General features: G+C 37.9%; 1 protein-coding gene across 1 annotated transcript in view; it reads right to left on the bottom strand.

Moving 5' to 3' along the window:
- Positions 1 to 19,304, bottom strand: part of LOC128660593 (inter-alpha-trypsin inhibitor heavy chain H3) — a 342,570-nt gene that overhangs the window by 140,625 nt on the left and 182,641 nt on the right. The window contains exon 11 of the mRNA XM_053714519.1: positions 10,231 to 10,412. Coding sequence (XP_053570494.1) covers positions 10,231 to 10,412 — 182 coding nt within the window. The remainder of the gene's footprint in view (positions 1 to 10,230; positions 10,413 to 19,304) is intronic.

The following is a 19,304-nucleotide window of genomic DNA, read 5'->3' on the forward strand; positions in this document are numbered from 1 at the left end:
TATATATATATATATATATATATATATATATATATATATATATAGATTTGTGGTTAATCTTTCCCCTTTCTGTATGTTTTTTCAAACTAATTTAAAGGGCCCCATTAATTACTTTTTAGTATATATGTACTGATTTTATTAACACTGATTTTATAATCTTGATTGTATTGTAATCTTACACTATTAAATATATTTTCTAAGATATATATTTGGCTATTACCATTTATATACTTTTATAACGCTTATATTTCTGCTAAGGTAGACCCTTTTAGGTTACCCGTATATTGTATTTGTGTACTACCCTGCTTTCAGCGCCAGTATTTCCGCTTAAATTATTCTACTATACTCCTCAGAGTTCTTAGAGAGAGACCCTTCTATACTTGGCATTAGGGTTGATATAAGCGCCAATTCTCACCTATCCTCCTTGTAATGAAGGGTAAAACAGGACCAAATAGACTGATCTGTTTCGGTCGTTTAGACATAGAGGAAACACACATGTGTCAGTATTTAAATACAATTAAGAACAATCCCATTGTGAACAACAATAAGTACCCTGTTTAACCCCTTAAAGAACAAATGAGACTGAATAGACAAAAGTGACATATATAATCACATAGCATGTAAAAATATATATGTGTTTCTCAAACAGATATTTATGAACCAGTACACACATTAACGATTTGTTGTCTATAACAGCTTAAATACCTATATACATCCTATGCATAAATACATGAGATCATACAGATTAGTATGCAAAACAAGCTCTCCAATGTATAAAGCAAAGTCTTATCCTTAAACATAGTAGCTTGTGATGATAAGGGAAACTTTGGCATGGATTACATAAAGTATCGTAAATATCACGGTTAATACTCCATAAACTAATGGTATTAGATTTTAGATTTTATGCTGAAAATTTAGTAAAATAAATAAATGAGTAGTAGAACTATGCATAGAGTACATTATGAAAATAGTAGAATGCGTTAACATAGTATCTGTTGGACACAATGCTCATCTATGCCAGTAATTTATGATGTCAAACTCTGAGTTGAATCCATTGGGGACCAAACTGTTCATTTTATGGATCCAATAAATCACTTGGTGGGTGGCATAGGATCTGAAACTTATCTCCTACTCTTGGGGGTCTCAGAATCAGTTCTATTGCTTGCCACCTGAGTGTGCTGACATTTCCTTGATTGTATATAAATGAAATGCTGAGAATGACCTTTCTCCCGCTATGTATGATAAGTGTTCCTTAATCCGTTTTCCTACCTCCCGCATCGTCCTGCCAACGTATTGGCAGGAACAAGATGTACACTCAACTAGGTAAAAAATGAATTTGCTTCTGACTTTGATCTCATTAATTGAATATAAAGATTTTTTACTAACTGAGGTTAAAAATAAGAATGTTAGATTTCAAACTGATATGAATAAGTTTAATTCAAGTTTTTATTCAAGTTAAACACACTACATTTCTGAGGGATGAGAAAGATTATACACTAGGGAAAGTATATATATGGCGACGTCACCAACGTAATAAGTCTTGGTCTAATCAAACAGATATAGAACCACAAAGGGTTGGAAATATGAATAGGAGACACAGAAATAGGAGAAACAGGCACTTTACAAATGAGTCCCAAAAGAAGGTAACATTCTCTGATTCTGAACCTGAGTATTCTGATCAGGATACATTTGCATCCAGGTTTGAGGAGCAATCAGACTCAGAGCCAGAAACAGAGGGTATGTTGCTAATTTCTGTAGTAACACCAAACGTGACAGACAGAACACAAGCACCCATGTCAAGTAATAAGGGGATACTTAAAGATACTAGTTCCCAAAGTGCTAGACCCAAACAGAGGGAAAACTTAAATGTTGCACCCCATCTACCCCAAGCCCCTGTACTAGGTGCCTTTAAAACTGTAGAAGCCACAGTTAATACTCAGGTTTTTCAATGGGCCAAACAACAACCCCCAGGGGGGGGGAACAAACAATATAGGAACTCCAAATACAGGGTCTTAAAGAGTAGAGAACTCCCGGTACCAGTTGAGGGGAAAAAAGGAAAGACACCACAGAAAGTATATCTCTTCACACCAACTCCCTGAAACAGAAACTAAAGTTTTAAGCTATGGTTTAGGGTTTGTACCCTCATGAAATTTCGATCTGTTTCAGACTATATTGGATGTGAATAAGTTAGTAAGGGATCTTACTCTCAAAAAGTACTTCTTCACGGATGAGAGAGGTCATACTAATGATACTGTACATCCTAATAAACTATTACCAACAGAAAGGGTACATGATGATTTATCTTTTGTAGATGTCTGTATCCTAACCTCCTTGGAAGATCTTTTAGGACCTGACTCAAAAGATTATTCACAAAAGAACGATACACAGGTTAGTCTACATAACAGATTAAATTTCTACCCAATACATACTAGAGAGAAGTCCTTAGAGGTGTTCCACAAGAGGGCAATAAAATAATAATCTGAAGGATCTGTCAATGGACACACAAGTACACCGTCAGAATTTGTCCAAAAGAGAGAGGGAAGCTATATCTAGTTTACAGAACAATTTAAATATTGTAATTAAGCAGCCGGATAAAGGGGGAAGTGTAGTGGTAATGTATAAACAGATATATCAGAATGAGGCTATAAGACAGCTCAACGATACAGACACATACCTGCCTCTACCTAGGGACCCTACAGAGACATATAAAAACAACTCAGGCAGCTTTTGGATCATGGTGTTGAGATGGGCTTGATCAACCAGAAAACTATGATAATCTTTTTGGCTGAAAATCCAATAATACCCATCTACCACTATCTCCCCAAAGTGCACAAGGGATCTAAATATATCAAAGGGAGACCGATAGTTGCAGGCATCGGCTTCCTTTTAGAACCCCTTTCTAACTGGGTTGATCACTTTTTACAGCCTTAGTCTGTAAGCTTCCCAGCTATCTTAGGGATACTACCCACACACTAGAAAAGATGGAGAATACAGTATGGAGCCAGGAATACAGTTGGATGGCAGTTGATGTTGTGTCCCTGTAATTCCTCTATCCCTCACACGTTTGGTTTAGAAGCAATCAAGTTTTTTCTAGAAATGTATACCAATTTGGCCACTGAATTTTAGGGGTTCTTGATAAGAGTAATTAGGTTCTTATAAGAGCCTAATTACTTTGTTTTCAGGGAAATTTTACCTCCAGAGACGTGGAGCCGCAATGGGGGCAATATTTATCCCCTCTTATGCTAACCTCTTTATGGGGTGTTGGGAGCAGTTCCACGTCTATGGTGTAAATAACCCTTATGTGTCCCACATAATTAAATACGTCAGATACATTGATGATCTCTTGATCATTTAGACGTCTGATAGTTTGGGGATTATCTTAATAGCAATACACTTGGTCTTAACTTTACATTTGAATGGCATGAACTAGAGATCAATTTTTTGGACATCATATTGATAACTGATATCACCAATAGATCTGTTACTTCATCCCTATACAGGAAGTCCATATCAGGCAACACACTTTTGCATGCCCTGAGTAATCATACCAAACATGTTTTTAAGGGCATTGCAAAGGGGCAATATATGCATTTAAGACATAACTGCTCTCTAGAGAGTATGGCCTAGATTTGGAGTTTGGCGGTAGATGGGCTGTTAACGCTCCGTGGGCTTTTTTCTGGCCGCACAATAAAATTAACTCTGGTATCGAGAGTTCAAAAAAATGCTGCGTTAGGCTCCAAAAAAGGAGCGTAGAGCATTTTTACCGCAAATGCAACTCTCGATACCAGAGTTGCTTACGGACGCGGCCAGCCTCAAAAACGTGCTCGTGCACGATTCTCCCATAGGAAACAATGGGGCTGTTTGAGCTGTAAAAAAACCTAACACCTGCAAAAAAGCAGCGTTCAGCTCCTAACGCAGCCCCATTGTTTCCTATGGGGAAGCACTTCCTACGTCTGCACCTAACACCCTAACATGTACCCCGAGTCTAAACACCCCTAACCTTACACTTATTAACCCCTAATCTGCCGCCCCCACTATCGCAGACCCCTGCATTATATTATTAACCCCTAATCTTCCGCTCCGTACACCGCCACAACCTACGTTATCCCTATGTACCCCTAATCTGCTGCCCCTAACACCGCCTACCCCTATATTATATTTATTAACCCCTAATCTGCCCCCCTCAACGTTGCCGACACCTGCCTACACTTATTAACCCCTAATCTGCTGAGCGGACCTGAGCGCTACTATAATAAAGTTATTAACCCCTAACCCGCCTCACTAACCCTATCATAAATAGTATTAACCCCTAATCTGCCCTCCCTAACATCGCCGACACCTAACTTCAATTATTAACCCCTAATCTGACGACCGGAGCTCATCGCTACTATAATAAATGGATAAACCCCTAAAGCTAAGTCTAACCCTAACACTAACAACCCCCTAACTTAAATATAATTTACATCTAACGAAATTAATTAACTCTTATTAAATAAATTATTCCTATTTAAAGCTAAATACTTACCTGTAAAATACATCCTAATATAGCTACAATATAAATTATAATTACATTGTAGCTATTTTAGGATTAATATTTATTTTACAGGCAACTTTGTAATTATTTTAACCAGGTACAATAGCTATTAAATAGTTAAGAACTATTTAATAGTTACCTAGTTAAAATAATAACAAAATTACCTGTAAAATAAGTCCTAACCTAAGTTATAATTAAACCTAACACTACCCTATCAATAAATTAATTAAATAAAATACCTACAATTACCTACAATAAAACCTAACACTACACTATCAATAAATAAATTAAATACAATTTCTACAAATAACTACAATTACACAAACTAACTAAAGTACAAAAAATAAAAAAGAACTAAGTTACAAAAAATAAAAAAATATTTACAAACATAAGAAAAATATTACAACAATTTTAAACTAATTACACCTACTCTAAGCCCCCTAATAAAATAACAAAGACCCCCAAAATAAAAAATTCCCTACCCTATTCTAAATTAATAAATGTAAAAGCTCTTTTACCTTACCAGCCCTGAACAGGGCCCTTTGCGGGGCATGCCCCAAGAAAATCAGCTCTTTTGCCTGTAAAAAAAAACATACAATACCCCCCCCCAAACATTACAACCCACCACCCACATACCCCTAATCTAACCCAAACCCCCCTTAAATAAACCTAACACTAAGCCCCTGAAGATCTTCCTACCTTGTCTTCACCTCACCGGGTATCACCGATCGGTCCTGGCTCCGATATCTTCATCCAACCCAAGCGGGGGCTAGACATCCACTGAAGAAGTCCAGAAGAGGGTCCAAAGTCTTCCTCCTATCCGGCAAGAAGAGGACATCCGGACCGGCAAACATCTTCATCCAAGCGGCATCTTCGATCTTCTTCCACCGGTGCGGAACGGGTCCATGTTGAAGCAGCCGACGCGGATCCATCCTCTTCTTCTGGCGTCTCCCAACGAATGACGGTTCCTTTAAGGGATGTCATCCAAGATGGCGTCCCTCGAATTCCGATTGGAATTTCAGATTGAGCTCGCATTCTATTGGCTGTTCCGATCAGCCAATAGAATGTGAGCTCAATCTGATTGGCTGATTGGATCAGCCAATCGGATTGAACTTGATTCTGATTGGCTGATTCCATCAGCCAATCAGAATATTCCTACCTTAATTCCGATTGGCTGATAGAATCCTATCAGCCAATCGGAATTCGAGGGACGCCATCTTGGATGACGTCCCTTAAAGGAACCGTTATTCGTCGGGAGACGCCGGAAGAAGAGGATGGATCCGCGTCGGCTGATTCAAGATGGACCCGCTCCGCACCGGATGGAAGAAGATCGAAGATGCCGCTTGGAGAAGATGTTTGCCGGTCCGGATGTCCTCTTCTTGCCGGATAGGAGGAAGACTTTGGAGCCTCTTCTGGACCTCTTCAGCACCGGATGCCAGGACGGATCGGTGATACCTGGATGATGAAGACAAGGTAGGAAGATCTTCAGGGGCTTAGTGTTAGGTTTATTTAAGGGGGGTTTGGGTTAGATTAGGGGTATGTGGGTGGTGGGTTGTAATGTTGGGGGGGGTATTGTATGGTTTTTTTTTACAGGCAAAAGAGCTGAACTTCTTGGGGCATGCCCCGCAAAGGGCCCTGTTCAGGGCTGGTAAGGTAAAAGAGCTTTTAACTCTATTAATTTAGAATAGGGTAGGGCATTTTTTTTATTTTGGGGGTCTTTGTTATTTTATTAGGGGGCTTAGAGTAGGTGTAATTAGTTTAAAATTGTTGTAATATTTTTCTTATGTTTGTAAATATTTTTTATTTTTTAGTTAGTTATTTGTAGCAATTGTATTTAATTTATTTATTGATAGTGTAGTGTTAGGTTAATTGTAGGTAATTGCAGGTATTTTATTTAATTAATTTATTGATAGGGTAGTGTTAGGTTTAATTATAACTTAGGTTAGGATTTATTTTACAGGTAATTTTGTTATTATTTTAACTAGGTAACTATTAAATAGTTCTTAACTATTTAATAGCTATTGTACCTGGTTAAAATAATTACCAAGTTGCCTGTAAAATAAATATTAATCCTAAAATAGCTACAATATAATTATAATTTATATTGTAGCTATATTAGGATGTATTTTACAGGTAAGTATTTAGCTTTAAATAGGAATAATTTATTTAATAAGAGTTAATTAATTTCGTTAGATTTAAATTATATTTAACTTAGGGGGGTGTTAGTGTTAGGGTTAGACTTAGCTTTAGGGGTTAATCCATTTATTAGAGTAGCGGTGAGCTCCGGTCGTCAGATTAGGGGTTAATAATTGAAGTTAGGTGTCGGCGATGTTAGGAAGGGCAGATTAGGGGTTAATACTATTTATGATAGGGTTAGTGAGGCGGATTAGGGGTTAATAACTTTATTATAGTAGCGGTGCGGTCCGCTCGGCAGATTAGGGGTTAATAAGTGTAGGCAGGTGTCGGCGACGTTGAGGGGGGCAGATTAGGGGTTAATAAATATAATATAGGGGTCGGCGGTGTTAGGGGCAGCAGATTAGGGGTACATAAGGATAACGTAGGTGGCGGCGCTTTGCGGTCGGCAGATTAGGGGTTAATTATTGTAAGTAGCTGGCGGCGACGTTGTGGGGGGCAGGTTAGGGGTTAATAAATATAATACAGGGGTCGGCGGGGTTAGGGGCAGCAGATTAGGGGTACATAAGTATAACGTAGGTGGCGTTCGGCAGATTAGGGGTTAAAAAATTTTAATCGAGTGGCGGCGATGTGGGGGGACCTCGGTTTAGGGGTACATAGGTAGTTTATGGGTGTTAGTGTACTTTAGGGTACAGTAGTTAAGAGCTTTATAAACCGGCGTTAGCCCAGAAAGCTCTTAACTCCTGCTTTTTTCCGGCGGCTGGAGTTTTGTCGTTAGAGCTCTAACGCTCACTTCAGAAACGACTCTAAATACCGGCGTTAGAAAGATCCCATTGAAAAGATAGGATACGCAATTGACGTAAGGGGATCTGCGGTATGGAAAAGTCGCGGCTGAAAAGTGAGCGTTAGACCCTTTAATCACTGACTCCAAATACCGACGGTAGCCTAAAACCAGCGTTAGGAGCCTCTAACGCTGGTTTTCACGGCTAACGCCAAACTCTAAATCTAGCCGTAAGTTTCTAAAAGTAGGGACTTAACTAACTATTAACTAGAGGCTACCCTAAGCGTGTAGTTGAGAATGTTTTCATGGAAGTAAGATACATGAACAGTAGTACCCTCATTAACAAAAAGCCTAAGAGATGGTGTAAGACTCCTTCTGACAATGTGGAAAGGCCAACATTTGTGACCACCTTCTCTAACCAATATGAGAGCATTTGTAACATAGTCAGAAGGACATAGTCAGTCTATTGAAAGAGGATAGATCTGGTAGTTCATGGATGCGCTTTAAAGGCACCTTTAGATGTGGGAAAAGGTCATGTAAATCATGTGACCATGCTCATGTCACTAATACGTTTAACTAGATCAATCCCCCTGAGTCATTTGTTTCCAGGGGATGTATTAATTGCAGAAGTAAATTAGTTATTTACCTAGTTGAGTGTACATCTTGTTCCCTCCAATACGCTGGCAGGATGATGCGGAAAGGGGTTAAATGGATTAAGGAACACTTATCATACATGCTCAGCCCTTTCTCAGCATTTCATTGATATACATCAGGGCAATGTCAGCACACAGGTGGCAGGCAATATAACTGATTCTGAGACCCCCAAGAGAAAGAGATAAGTTTCAGATCCTATACTGCCAAGAGATCTATTGGATCCATAAACTGAACAGTTTGATCCCCAATCAATTATATATATATATATATATATATATATATATATATATATATATATATATCTTTATCTGTTTATACTTTTTAGTATGTTGGTTGTAGGCATTTGACACATTCTACTATTCTCATAATGTACTCTATGTATAAATCTACTACTCATTTCTTTCTTTTACTCAATTTTCAGTATTAAATCGAAAATCTAATACCACTAGTTTATGGAGTATTAACCGTGATATTTACAATACTTTATGTAATCCATGCCAAAGTTTCCCTTATCATCATAAGCTACTATGATTAATGATATGACTTTGCTTTATACATTGGAGAGCTTGCTTTGCATACTAATGTGTATGATCTCATGCATTTATGCATAGGATGTATATAGGTATTTTAGCTGTTATAGACAACAAATGGGTAATGTGTGTACTGGTTCATAAATATCTGTTTGAGAAACACATATATATTTTTACATGCTAGCCTATGTGATTATATATGTCACTTTTGTCTATTCAGTCTCATCTGTTCTAAACAGGGTATTAATTGTTGTTCACCAATGGGATTGTTCTTAATTGTATTTACATACTGAAACATGTGTGTTTCCTCTGTGTCTATGATTTTGGTCAAAACAACCGAAACCGGTCAAACTGTTTGGTCCTGTTTTACCCTTCATTACAGCCTATTGCTGTTATTTGTATTAAAATAAATCTATACATAAAATGTGGCTTTTATTTTATCCTACTTGAACAAGTCTGGACTGATTCTTTCCTGGATTTTATTTTTCCATACAGTGTAGGAACTTGTTGGTGCATGGTTGGCTATCCATAAGGATGGGCTGATTGAATAATGAACCATGGATACAACAATCAGCTGAATCCTAACATGACATGCCCCTTGCCTGTGTTTGTTGATTTAGGGAAACCAGAAATGTCCTTGAGGACATCATCAGAGTGCATAAATCCCTGAGGGCATAATCAGAGTGCATAAATCCTGAGGGCATCATCGGAGCACATAAATCCCTGGGGACATCATCAGCGTGCATAAATCCCTGAGGGAATCATCAGAGTGTTTAAATACCTGGGAATAACCCCACTAAATAGTATTGAATGTTGTACTTTTGGGCTACCTGATGGAGGTCAAAGGCTGCTAGATCTTTGCAGTGATAAATAAGCTGTATTAAGATGTATCAAAATTATTTTTTCTTCACTTGTGGTAGATAATACTCTCTCTCTTTGGTATGGCAGAAGCATAACATGATACAAAAAAATAATTATAATAATAACAATGATACAATTAAAGAACTAATTTGTTGGGAATGTAAAGCCAGGTGCAAAATAAAATAGCTAGATTTACTCTTCATTTTTAGAATAAGTCAATTGATAGAACTACAAATATATGTATTGCTTTCTAGAACCTAAGTTTTAGAATAAAAAAAAATGATAATGTCCACATTATTATGTAACATTTCTACCTTGAAGACTTTGACCCTAGAACTAATGGCAATGTAACTGAAGTAGGAACATTTAACCTCTTCCCGATGTTAGGACATTCCATGCCATCCTAACTGTGCTGGGCTTTAGCGCCGTTAGGACGGCATGGAACGTTTGGCTGTACTGAAGCCAATGGCGCTTTGTGAATGGGATTGCGATCTGGAGGGCGTGCCTAGCGTCATAGGGACACCCCTGACCCGATCCCATCATTAAAATCTCATGATCGCATGCACAATCGTGTAATTTAAATTTGTTTACATCGGAACGTTGTTCTCATGTAGACAAATTAGCCTGGTCATGAAAGGGTTAAAATAGATTTTATTATGCTTTCATACTGATTATACTCAATAAATTACATCAATGGTTAATTAGTAGAACAATATGTTGCACAATGTTCACTTTACCTGCAACTGTAACGCAGCATCAGAGTCCTCATAAATTCGACGTGCTACACCTGAATTTTCTAGAGCCAGTTTTTCCAGAAAATTATAGTCAACACGAGAACCAAAACCAAGAGAATATAGTGTATATTTTCCTTGACCAGCCTTTTTTATATTTTGCTGAATTCTTGCCGGATTCGTTTCACCTTGTAGTAAATAAATTGCAGTAAAATTACATTATCCATCACTGGTCTTGCATTTAAACTAATATACATTTTTACATTTCAAAGTTTGATTTTATTACAAGATCAGAGACTCATATTTTGCATTACTTTCAATTTACTGCTCTGACAGCTTTTTAAAGTATACAATGAAAACATTAGTAAACATAAAACATGTGAAACAACAGAGAAAACAAAAGAACCAATAAGGACAAAGCCATGGATGTAGAAGATGATATCAGCCAATCAGCATACTCATAATGTCCATAAACAGTACAGAGCACACCAATACCTCCTCTTTCTTTATGCTGCTCTGAAAGATAAGTAGCTTATTTGAGTTATTATTAGATTTTTTAAATTTTGCCATATTTCTCTTTTTGTTTTTCTCTTTTACTCTTTTTATGTGTTTTTATTATTATTTCCTGTTATATTTTCTCTTACATACTCGTTTTTTCTTTTTGTGGGAATTATATTTTCCCTTGTTTCACCTAAAGGTTTTATAGTCCCTTACCTGTTCCTTCTATTCGTTGGTTAGCCATTTTCATCAGGACCGAGTTTTTCTGTTTTAACTCAGTTTCCATTTTCCCTTTTATTCTGCCCCTTCCCGCCCCCTTTTCTCGCCCCTTTTTCCCGCCTCCTCCCTCATAGCCTGAGGTTGTTAGCTGTGAGGTTGAGCCTTTCTTCTCCTGGGCGGAGTTGAAATTTTATCCGGTTTCTCTACAGGATATGTTAATCACGCCCGTTGTAAGATTAAAGTTTTTCACTGTGGGTTATTTATTTCTGACTTTTCTGGAAGCTCTTTTATTTTCTACCCCTGTGTGTCACTATTTCTTTATATTTACAGATTGACAACGTTTGTTCAAATCTTACAATATTGTTGTGCTGCTTTATTTTTATACTGCTATATATTTTACATTTTAATTCCCAACATTTATTATCTTTTAAAAATGAAAAAATAATCTTTGTTTTTATTTTTTCCCCATTTTTTCTGTGGTCTCAAGATGTCTCATGAGGAGAATAATCCAATTAATCCTGACCCCTCTTTGCAAAATATTATGGCATCTATGCAGTGCTTTATGAGAAAGATGGACAACAAAATGAATAGTTTTATTGCTAATTTTCAGTCAGATTCTCCTCAAATACACACTTGTAAAACTAAACATCTTTCCCCTTCTTATATTGAAAAAGATGCTGATAGTCTGCTTCAGACAGACAACCCTCATAGCTTATTACCAATAAGCACCTGTACTGTTAGCCGGCAGTCATCCGGCCCCAGAACTTCTGAATGTGTTGAGAGTCAAAATTCAGGGGGTACTTTTCCTGATGCTTATTCTAAAAGAACTGGTCTAAAAAGACAAGCACCAACATTTTTACAAACTCTCTATGAAAATCTTTCCCCCTCTTCCGGTGAGGGGGAATTTTCAGATGAATATAAATATAACAATTGTCAATACGCTGATAATGATTCAGATTATTCTGATTTCAACAACTTTATTAAATTTAAAAGACGTAAAAAATCTTTGCCTGTTAATGATTCAGAAATAGTTTTTCTCGATTCCCTTGGTAAACCTAGATTTAAACCAGAGGAGGTTAAGCATCCCAGATCCTCTGAGTGGTTTCCCTCCTCAGGTGTTGCAGAATATATTGATTTTTATTTAAGGCATCCCTTATTGCAAGAAGTTCGTAGTAAACTTTGTGCCGAATGTCCTCGCCCCTCCCAGGTAACTCCTCTGTCAATCCTGACATTGACCCCCAAGTTTTAAAATTCCTGGGTTCTCCTGGATCTAGCATTAAACGAGGATCTGACAAATTACTTAAGTCTTGTCAAGACAAGCTTTTAGATATTTCTGGCCCCTTGTCAAAGTTATTTGAGATGGCTGATGATTCTGTTATAAATAATTCTACAATTGATCCTCAAATCATCATAGAGTATATTCAAAGAACCTTTGTTTTATTAGGCAATGCCAATACTGCTTTAGCTTGCGAATGCAGAAGGTCCATTCTGCACAGGCTAGACCCGAAATTGTCAGATTTTGCCAAAAATAAGACATCTACAGACCCCAACGGCCTTCTCTTTGGGGTCGTTTTCCCGGCCATCAACCCTTCATCTCTAGGCCCTAATTTTATCATCAGCAGCAGCAACAACAATTTGTCTCTCCCTTCTTTCCCACAAGAACACGCTTCTGGCCCAGAGGTGCAAGATCAAGAGGTCGCTTTAGAACCCCTTCAGGTAATTTCTCTTCTTCCTCCCTTTTCTCTTTTTTCCTTAAAAAAGATGGGTGGTCGACTGTCTCATTTTCTTCCAAATTGGTCTCTAATAACTTCAGACCCCTGGATTCTTCAGACTGTCTCTGGAATCCTTATAGATTTTATTTCCTTTCCCATCCAAATTGTTCGCCCTCGTCCAATTTTATTTTCAAGTTCAGATCTTTAAGCAATAGATTCAGAGATTTCCTCTCTAATTTCAAAACAAGCTGTAAAACTCGTTCTTGTAGACGAAGACAGCTGCATAAGCAATATTTTCTTAGTAAAAAAAGAAAAATGGCCAATTTCGACCAGTCAACAATCTGAAAACTCTAAATCATTATGTAACATCAACATTTCAAGACGGAGGGTATCCATCGTCTGAGGGACTCTCTACTGGACAAGGATTGGCTTGTTTGATTAGACCTCAAGGATGCATACCTTACCGTTCCTATACATTCTTCCCACAGGAGTTTTCTTCGCTTCTTCTGGAACCAAACTCTGGCAATTCACCTGCCTTCCATTCGGCCTTTCATCCGCTCCATGGATATTCACGAAAATTCATAAACCAGTCATAGCCTGGCTAAGATTCAGAGGAATATGCCTTATATTTTATCTGGATGACATTCTTATCCTCCACTCTTCTTCTTCATTTGAACATCACTTGTTCCCTTCTGGAGAATTTGGGATTCATAATCAACAAACAAAAATCCTCCCTTCGCCCGTCTCAATCCATTGTTTTCTTGGGATTTCAGATCAACACTTTAGACTCCACCTTAAGTCTCCCATTAGAAAAATTGAAGAACATGAAGAAGGAGATTTCCTCTCTTTTGAAGAAAACTTGCTTTCCTCTTCGCTTATTAGCCCGTATCATCGGTCTACTCTCCTCTTCCATTCAAGTCATCTTTCCAGCCCCTCTACATTATCGGGCTCTTTAACGCTTGAAAATATCTCACCTTCAAAGAGGTTTTTTGTATCAGCATCGGATTTCCTTATCCCCAGAAGCCAAAGAAGAGCTCATCTGGTGGATTCAAAACATAGAGGCATGGAACGGTAAAGCAATCTTCGGTTCTGTTCCAGATTTTGTCATAGAATCGGACGCAAGCAACTCCGGCTGGGGAGCGTGTTGTGGTTCCACAATCACAGGTGACAAATAGACCCTTTTAGAATCCATTCTTCATATCAACTGCAAAGAACTTCTGGCGGGATCCTTTGCAATTCAGAGTTTTCTCAAGTCCAACCTTCCTACTTCGGTTCTTCTTCGCATGGACAACCTTTTGGCAGTTTCGATATCTAAATCGTTTAGGAGGCACAAAATCAAAACCTCTATCAGATCTTACAAAAATTTCATTCACTTTTGTCTCAACAAGAATATTTCTATTTCAGCTGAATTTATTCCGGGTCTATCCAATCAGGCTGCAGATTGCGGTTCTCGCTATTTGAAGGACTCCAGTGATTGGAAATTGGACAGGAGTATTTTCTTAAAGATTTCTTCTCTCATAGGCCCTTTCCTTCTCAACCTTTTTGCCTCTCGTTCCAATTTTCAAGTCAGACCCTTTTTCAGCTGGAGAACGGACCCAGACGCCTCTGCCGTGGACACTTTCCTTCAATTGTGGCCCCCTTCAGGAGCTTACGCTTTCCCCCCCCTTTTCTATGATTGCTTGGACTCTTGCTTATATCCACAGGAACCCGATATCTCTTTTCCTGATCACCCCCCTGTGGCCATCCCAGCCTTGGTACCTTTCTCTTCTGGAGCTCTCTTTCCTTCCTCCCCTACTTCTTCCTTCTATCCCTCATCTCCTCCTAGATCCCCTGGGATTACCTCATCCCCTGTTGCTTTCCAAATCTATAACTCTTGTTGCTTGGATGCTTTCAGGGGATCTTGGTCTCTCGATGGACTTTCGGACCGAGCTTGACCTTTATTACAAGACTCTTGGGTTCCTGGAACCAAAAGATGTTATCTCTCAGCTTGGTCCAAGTGGTTTGGCTGGTGTGTCCAGAGGGACTTGGATAACTTACCCTTAATCACTGAGTTACAACTGGCACAATTTAGGCATGGATATGTACCATATGATTTAGCTGATATATATGTTTGTAATTTCATTCTATTGCCAATATCATTTTTGACTACCAGATCTTTAATATTGGGTACTCTCCTATATGCCATAAGAGGATAATTTTGAAATTGTATTATATCAGTATTGCATTGTTTCAATACATGCCAGTGTTTTTTCAGACTTTGGGCTATCTCAGTGCTGTATGGGTTATACTGTGTAACACACACTAGTCTATCCTGTTTTTCTTTAGGTTTAATAACTTTATCACAAATATTAGTGGCTTTCTGTCTCTCAGCCTCAACTAACTTAGGAGGATAGCCTCTTTGGACAAACCTCTCTGTCATTTCATTAAGTCTCACTTCCTTTTTAGAACTGTCACTGACTATTTTATGAACTCTCACCATCTGGCTCTTAGGAAGGGAATTTTTAAGGGACTCATGGTGGAAACTGTCAAATTTAAGCAGGGAATTCCTATCAATGCTCTTCCTATATAAATCTATATCAGTCAATACATCCTTGTGTACTTCAGCATCCAGGAATACAATATTGGTTTCACTAAAGCTTAGTGTAAATTTTAGACCCTGCACTGCACCATTCAACTGGTTGACAAATGCCAGAAGGGATCCACTGTCGCCCCACCACACGCCAAACACGTCATCTATGAAGCGCCACCAGGCTGCTCCATATTGTATAAATAACGCATTTTCATAGACAAATTTGTCCTCAAAGCAACTCATGAACAAGTTGGCGTATGATGGGGCGACATTGGACCCCATGGCTGTCCCTTTAAGTTGCAAATACCAAGTTACTCCAAACAAAAAATAGTTGCAGTACAACACCAGTCTAAGCAAATCTTCAATAAATTTTAAGTGTACATTATTATATACCTTAGTTTTAGCCATAGTGGACATAACTGCCCCAATACCACTTTCATGCTTAATGGACGTATATAAACTGCTTACATCAAGTGAGAAAAGAATATACTTAGTATTATTCAACGTTTGATTTTTCAATTTCATAATAAAATCACTTGTGTCCTTAATATATGATGTTGCTTTCATGACCTCTGGCTGAAAGATTTTATCTAGGTATATGGCTATGTTGCTAAAGACAGATTGTGTGCCTGCCACTATGGGACGACCCGGTGGTTTATTGGGGTCCTTATGAATTTTTGGTACAGTGTATATAATCGGTGTTTTGGGCCATTCAATGTACAAATATGATGCCAATTTTTTATCAACAATACCTCTCAATAGGGCTTTGTCAATAATACCCTTTATCTCCTTCTTTTTTTTTATCAATGGGTTATGTGGGAGTACCAAATATGTGTCTTTATCATTAAGTTGACAATTGATTTCATTAATATAATAGTCTTTGTCTAAGACAACAATGGCACCCCCCTTGTCTGCACCCCTCACCACAATATCTTTTTTAGCAAGTGTACAAATGGCCCCACTTTGTGCCTTTGTGACATAATGATTGAACTTCCATGATTTCTTTTTAACTTGAAGTTCCAATTTTTTTAAATCCTTCTTAACCAACTGCATATATGTCTCTACACTGTTGTTGTTAACCTGTGGTGTGAAGCTACTCTTCTTATGCAAACCTGCAGCTTTCAACGTAAGTGTATCAGTACCTATGTTTTCATTAATAACGGGTAAATTAGGCTTGTCATTAAAGAATGCTTTCAACTTTAACGTTCTAAAAAATCTATATGTCTTTTTCAATTTCAAAAAAGTCCACATCCTTTGCTGGATAAAATGACAGTCCCTTATCAAGTAATTGGTACTCACTGTCCGTTAGGTTGCAGGATGAGATATTGATTACTGATGACTTCTGTTCTGCTTCTTTGGATTCTTCTCTCTCCTTGGTCGGTTCGTGTGTCCCATTCCAGCGTTTGTGCTTGCGGCCTCCTCTGTGTCTTGCTGTGTACTCGCCTCGTCGCTGGATCCTAAAAAACTGGATCCTGTAGAGCTGTCGGTGCTACTCGTGCTCCGCTGATCATGTCTGGCTGGTTGTTGTGACGTCTGGGTACGGCCGGCTCTTCTTTGTTGATTGGTATCCCTCCGCCGCCAGGATCGGTTCTCACTGCACCAACGGTATACGTTCCCCTGGGAATAATCCAGCTCGTCTCGTTGGAACTTCTGTCTCTTGCCATCTTGTAGATCTTTTTTTAAGGTAGCAATTTTATCATCAATATCCTTGATCTTTTTATTGTAATCTTCTGTAGATAATAGTTGTCTCAATTCTTCCTGCTTAGCTTCTACTATGACCTGTTGCCTGTCAATTTCTTTCTGCAGTGTCTCTACTGTAAGAACAATCAGGTCATAGGAGCACTTATTAAGTATGGCTTCAAACCTTTGACAATATTCACTGTTATCCTTAAGTAATGTTGGCCGGGTACTCATGCGCAGCCCTCTGGGTATTCTTTTGACTCTATAATATTCTGCTAGAGTTATACTGTGCAGCTCCCAGATCATGTTTCTTTTTTTCAGTTTTTCATACTCTTGACTGGTATGCTCCACTGGTGCCTCTTTGAGAAAATCCCTGGACCCTCTCACAAGGGTAGTAATGCGGGCAGCATCCATCTCTGTATAAGCAAACATTTGGGTGCCATCTGTTTTAGAATTGAAATCCATATTGTTGTAATATCACCTTCTGGTGTGTGCAGGTCTATCTTGCAGTAGTGCATATATAACGGTTCACATATGACAGACAGCACACACCTGATGCACGTGATGGAGGGTTACTGCAAACGCCACTCTGTAATGTAGTAACAACTGAAGTCCACAGCACCAATAATTTGAAGGAAAAAGGTTTTGCAAGCTTTATAGCATTTATTTATCCTTTACAGCTTCATACAGCATAGACACCCAGCAGCAAATGCAACGTTTCGGGCGTTAACCCTTACTCATGCTAATCCAGAACACCTGTGAGCTGCTCCTTAAATACCATATGATTTAACCATTACCTCACCTTGGTACAAAAAACACACATTTAAAAACACAGTATACCACCACCTGGTGGTCAAAAACATAATACATTTATATATAGATATACAAAGAATCATTAAAACCAAACTGCTGTTACTTATGTCTTTTGTACATTTTCTACTTCTATTGCCAGGTGGGTAAACTTGATTATGCTTCTTTCTGGTGTGGAAGAATCTTTTTCGGCTCACTCCGTTCATGGAGCTTCTGCCTCTAAAGCCTTTTTAAAATCCTCTTCCCTCCAAGATATTTTAAATGCAGCAGACTGGTCTTCAGACTCAACCTTTAGACAATTTTATTTTAAACTTATTAATAACACTGCTTTTTCTTTAATTTCATGATCCTTTTTTGCCTTAAACTAGCAAAATATGAGTCTCCGGTCTTGTAATAAAATTCCGATCCTAGCTTTAGTATAGCTATAATCTAAATTTTATTAAGGACACAGATACAAATATTTTCCCACCCTGGCAATCTTTCTGTTCCCTCCCAGTATTTAAATGATATTTGATTTGTTTATTAATATATATTTTTATTTCCAGCATCCACCTCTCAAAACATCTCCTTCAACTGATTTGGATTCTCCTATCACTCCTCAAAATCTACGTCATCTGTTTGAAATTCTTCTTCAGCCTAGACAGATTCCCAGAAGAATCCTCTCCTGCCTCAACCTCAGGTTTCTCCATCCTGTCTTCAGAATTATTTTGATTTTCTGTTATTGGTTGTTCATGTTCCAGTTGTTATGGTGCTGTAATATGTTCCTTCCTTCTTTAATGTTCATTTTACCTTTTTGCATCAAACAAGAAAGAGGAGGTATTGGTGCGCTCTGGACTGTTTATGGACATTATGAGTATGCTGATTGGCTGATATCATCTTCTACATCCATGGCTTTGTCCTTATTGGTTCTTTTGTTTTCTCTGTTGTTTCACATGTTTTATGTTTACTAATGTTTTCATTGTATACTTTAAAAAGCTGTCAGAGCAGTAAATTGAAAGTAATGCAAAATATTTGTCTCTGTGTCCTTAATAAAACCTAGATTATAGCTACACTAAAGCTAGGATAATCTGAATTTTATACTACCTGTTATTTAGTTATACATTTTAAGAGTTTTAGATTAGACGACTGGTAGAAAACTATAAATAATAGTCTTAAAGGGAAATTAAACCTGAAATGTTTCTTCAATGATTCAGATAGAAAATGAAGTTTTAAACAACTTTCTAATTTACTTCTTTTATCACATGTTCTTAATTCTCTTGGCATCTTTTGTTGAAAACCAGGGATGTAAGCTTAGGAGCGTGCACACATTGTAGCAGTTTTGCAAGAATATTATCTATTTGCAAGATTACTAAATGACAGCACTATTTCCTTCCATGTATGCTTCCGATGCCTAGGTATCTCTTCAACAAAGAATAGCATGGGAGTAAAGCAAATTTGATAATAGAAGTAAATTGGATTTTTTTTAAAAATTGTATGCTTAGTCTGAATCATAAAAGAACATTTTTGGGTTTCATATCCCTTTAAAAAACTAACGGCTAGATTACGAGTTGTGCGTTAGGCTTAAAAAGCAGCGTTAGCCGGTCCCAATGCTG

This window comes from Bombina bombina, chromosome 5 (genome assembly GCF_027579735.1).
Source record: "Bombina bombina isolate aBomBom1 chromosome 5, aBomBom1.pri, whole genome shotgun sequence".
Classification (NCBI taxonomy): domain Eukaryota; kingdom Metazoa; phylum Chordata; class Amphibia; order Anura; family Bombinatoridae; genus Bombina; species Bombina bombina.